The 3,592-nt window shown below is 42.1% G+C and overlaps 1 protein-coding gene across 1 annotated transcript; it reads left to right on the top strand.

The window, feature by feature from the left end:
• On the top strand, positions 659-1,839 carry LOC109828894 (23 kDa jasmonate-induced protein-like). The gene is made up of 2 exons (XM_020395880.1): positions 659-1,178; positions 1,393-1,839. The coding sequence occupies exons 1-2, from the start codon at positions 720-722 to the stop codon at positions 1,582-1,584; spliced, it is 651 nt and encodes a 216-aa protein (XP_020251469.1). The 5' UTR covers positions 659-719; the 3' UTR covers positions 1,585-1,839.

Below are 3,592 nucleotides of genomic sequence, written 5' to 3' on the forward strand. Positions count from 1 at the left end.
TTGCTATACTTGAAGGTAGCACATGTCTTCCCATTTTTTGTCCCAAATTTATGTCATTTGTAATTGACTCAATATTCTTGCATGAGCTTATACATAGCTATTATCTTTATACAAATTTACCAAATAATATTCTGCCACTTTCCTCTTTAATATAAGATAGTACTAATAGTATCGCATGAGGTTTCACAGCTTTTCCTCACCCGAGTTTGGGGTCTAATTGCACATTTGGCTTAGAAAAAAATACCAACTCATTGTCGGAGTTAGAAAAAATACCATAGGTGTATAAAAAATGTCATCTAGTGACTTAGCCTATAACTAAGTTACTCATTATCATATATTTCTCAGCAGTTTCTTAACAAGTTTTCTTGGCCTATTTGCAATCCTTCTTTTACCATTAATAAAAATCTTATCACTTGTAAAAAGACTCTTCAATCAGGACCTCTCATGTGGTTATATGCTTACTAAAAGACTTGGTCCTGTCATGCGTGTATATTAAAAGACTTGGTCGCGTGGTCTGCTGTCTTGTGGAGATTTTCTTTTACTTAATGGTCTTTTTCTGATATTAAAAGACTGGTCAAGTGAAGGTGCTCAAGACACATTGAAAGCATGAAAATTCAGAAACTCTAGTCGATCTATAAATAGAGGTGGGTATCTTCCCATCCCATCTCATCCATATACTCAAGTAGACCTCCTGCAATATCCAGCAGCAAGCCACCGTCATGGAAACCAAGGCATTCGGCACCGCGGTCACCGACGAGACCCTGAAAGCAATGAGCCAGTACTCTAACAAAACAATAACACGCTTCCACAGGGGACACGAGGCTCTCAAACTGATGTACGCTGACGGCAAAGAGGTGGCTCCACTCAAATACGTCAAGGAGCTCAGGCCCACGTTCGGCGACAAGGCCGCAACGATTTGCATGGTCTACAACGCTACCGGGGATCCCCTCGAGTACGTTACGCATCACAACTGGAGTGGGGACCTGCAGGGTTCTACAGTCTACCCCGAGAAGATCGCAAATGGCCAGTGGGCAACCTTTATTCATGCATCCAGTACGGTGGCCATTGGAACTTCATCGTCTGGGGCCGTTGTCTACCGCGGCAAGAACAAAGCCGGTGCAGACGGTGACTGGATGTTTTCCTGGAACCATACCTTCTCGACCCTAAATGGCCACACGGTAAACTACGAAGCAGCGACCGTTGGTCTTAGTTGCTACATCTTTTATTCAAAAATCAAATATAAGTGACTATTCTTGATATGGTTTCTAACTTGAAGTTATCCCATTCTCTTCCGTGAAACTGACTTCCATCCAACTTAATTTTAAGTCGCTATTTGGCTAGCACATAATATTGCTGGCATGGCTAGTTGTATAAAAACGTTTTGTTGTGCAGGCCTACACTGAGATCCGTGAAGCGGGTCACTTTCAGGGGAAAGAGCTGTGGGAGAAACTCGAGCAACTAACATTGGGATCTAAAGCTGAATCAAGCGATGACCGGAACGGACTCTTGGCCAAGGTTTACATTCAATCGGATGCTGTGGCCATCTATAGGGCTGTCCTTTTTCTCGAAGGTGCTGATGCTTAACTGCTAGCAGCACCTGAAAGTACGTAATATGGTAAAGAATAAACTGCCTGGAAAGCAGTCGCATGCACCGATATGCACGCGTATTTGGGGAATAATAATGTCGTGTTCTGAGTCTCTTCTGAGTCTGTCATACGATGTATCGTGTACTCTTTCAAGCTCATCTTGTGAGGGTGGTTATGGTTATCTTCCTGCTATATATGTACCGAGTTGTTTTCGTGAGTAATAATATCTTACTATGTGTTGTCTATTAATTAAGTTTGTTTTGTTAACCATCTAGTAGCCTTATATTTGGTAAATGGAGTAATTGTGTTCCACCTTTACGTACCATATGATGATGCTGTTATATACATGTCATCACCTCAGGCAAACCCGAGAAAGTGAAAACCCAAAATCCCTGAACTTATAACTACACATGATTACGGATCATAGCCAATCCAAACTTTAGATTTTTTGAGGGATTTATAGGATTGTTAACAACAGTGGTTAGAACTGGGACTCTGAATTGGTGGAGAGAGCTAGCTGCTCTAGTACTATACACAATTAACTTCATCCGGCTCGAGAGGAATGCTTTGGCTCAACTCAATGAAGACAAAGCTCCCATCTTGCTCATCAACCAAATCAAGGAATGACATCATCTCTTGCTTTAGTAATCAGCAGCTTTCGGATCCAAGAATACCCCTGCATGCCTAGCTGTGGAAACCCCAAATATGAGCCCTCTTCAAATAGTTTGCATGAGACCATTCGATCCATAAGAGGTCTTTTTTGGCATTAATTACCCAGGCAAGCTTGAGAGTCACAGCATTACTCCAAACATCACCATGATTATAAATCTCTTGGCACATACTTCCTTCCAGCGAATCAAAGATGGTTTAGGATTAGCACGAGTATCTACCTGAAAGAAACCCCTATAGAGCTCATCAAGTTTCCTCAAAACTCTTTTAGTAAGGATATATATAATTAATTCCCCAGTACACTTGAATGTCAAAGATAACAGATTTATTAATTGCGATTGCACGTTATAGGATAGTTCTTTTAATCACGCCAATATTGAATTTGGTTTGGTAATTTGGCGTGTAGAACATCCTCTTAGTTATCATACAAATCCCCATATATTTGTTAGGACACTAATTGGGAATAAGAAAAATATTCTCCTTTGCATTTGGGTGAACCCCAAAAAATGTATAATGAAGATTTATCGAGATTGGACATAGACCAGAGATCTTACTAAAATGATTAATACAATCCTAAAGCTTTCCTATAGTAGTAAGATCTCCTAATTTCCTAAACAATAAGAGGTCATCAGTAAATGTCAAGTGATTAATTTTGAGCTTATTGCGGTTTGCATGGTATTTTAGGCCCATTCTCTTGGTCGAGAAGAGAAAGGTATTGTTGTGCCTCGAGAAACCAAACCAATCGTCGGAAGAGACAAACCAACACAACCAAAACAATAGCACAAACACAATAACACCAGATTTTACGTGGTTCGGCGAGATGCCTACGTCCACGGGGCAAGGAGGGGGGAGTTTTCACTATTAGAAATCAAGAGGAACAAACTAGAGTTACAAATCTTCTCATAAACCCTCAACAAATCAACTCTCAATCTTTCTAATTGCTCCTAGAATAGAAGCCCAAAGAAAACCCCCTTTCAGCTCTCAAACTCCTGCTCTCCCAAACCCTAAAAACCCACATTGGGTATATATAGGGAACCCAAACGAAACGGGTCTGGAAACAGACCCAGCCTAAAACCGCTACGGAGGTCGACCGTGGGGGTCGACTGCCCACGGTCGACCGCCCTCAATCCCAGGACGGCTCCAAGGTCCAGAAACTTCTACGGTCGACCGCCGCGGGCGACCGCCACAGGTCCAGACGCCCAATAAGCCTTGTGCAAGAACGCGGTCGACCGCCAATCTGTCTACTTCCATAACTGCTTCTGAGCTCCATCTCTACAAATCTCCACCTCGGCGAAGATTCTACCAAACTGAGCCGACACCAACCAAACCAATTTCTC

The sequence above is a fragment of the Asparagus officinalis genome, chromosome 1 (genome assembly GCF_001876935.1).
Source record: "Asparagus officinalis chromosome 1, Aspof.V1, whole genome shotgun sequence".
Classification (NCBI taxonomy): Eukaryota; Viridiplantae; Streptophyta; class Magnoliopsida; order Asparagales; family Asparagaceae; genus Asparagus; species Asparagus officinalis.

Excerpts from the sequence above, each read along its gene's own strand:
- LOC109828894 (XM_020395880.1), top strand. The coding sequence starts at position 720 with ATGGAAACCAAGGCATTCGGCACCGCGGTCACCGACGAGACCCTGAAA. Across the intron at positions 1,179-1,392 it reads CGACCCTAAATGGCCACACG|GCCTACACTGAGATCCGTGA; the intron begins GTAAACTACGAA and ends TTTGTTGTGCAG.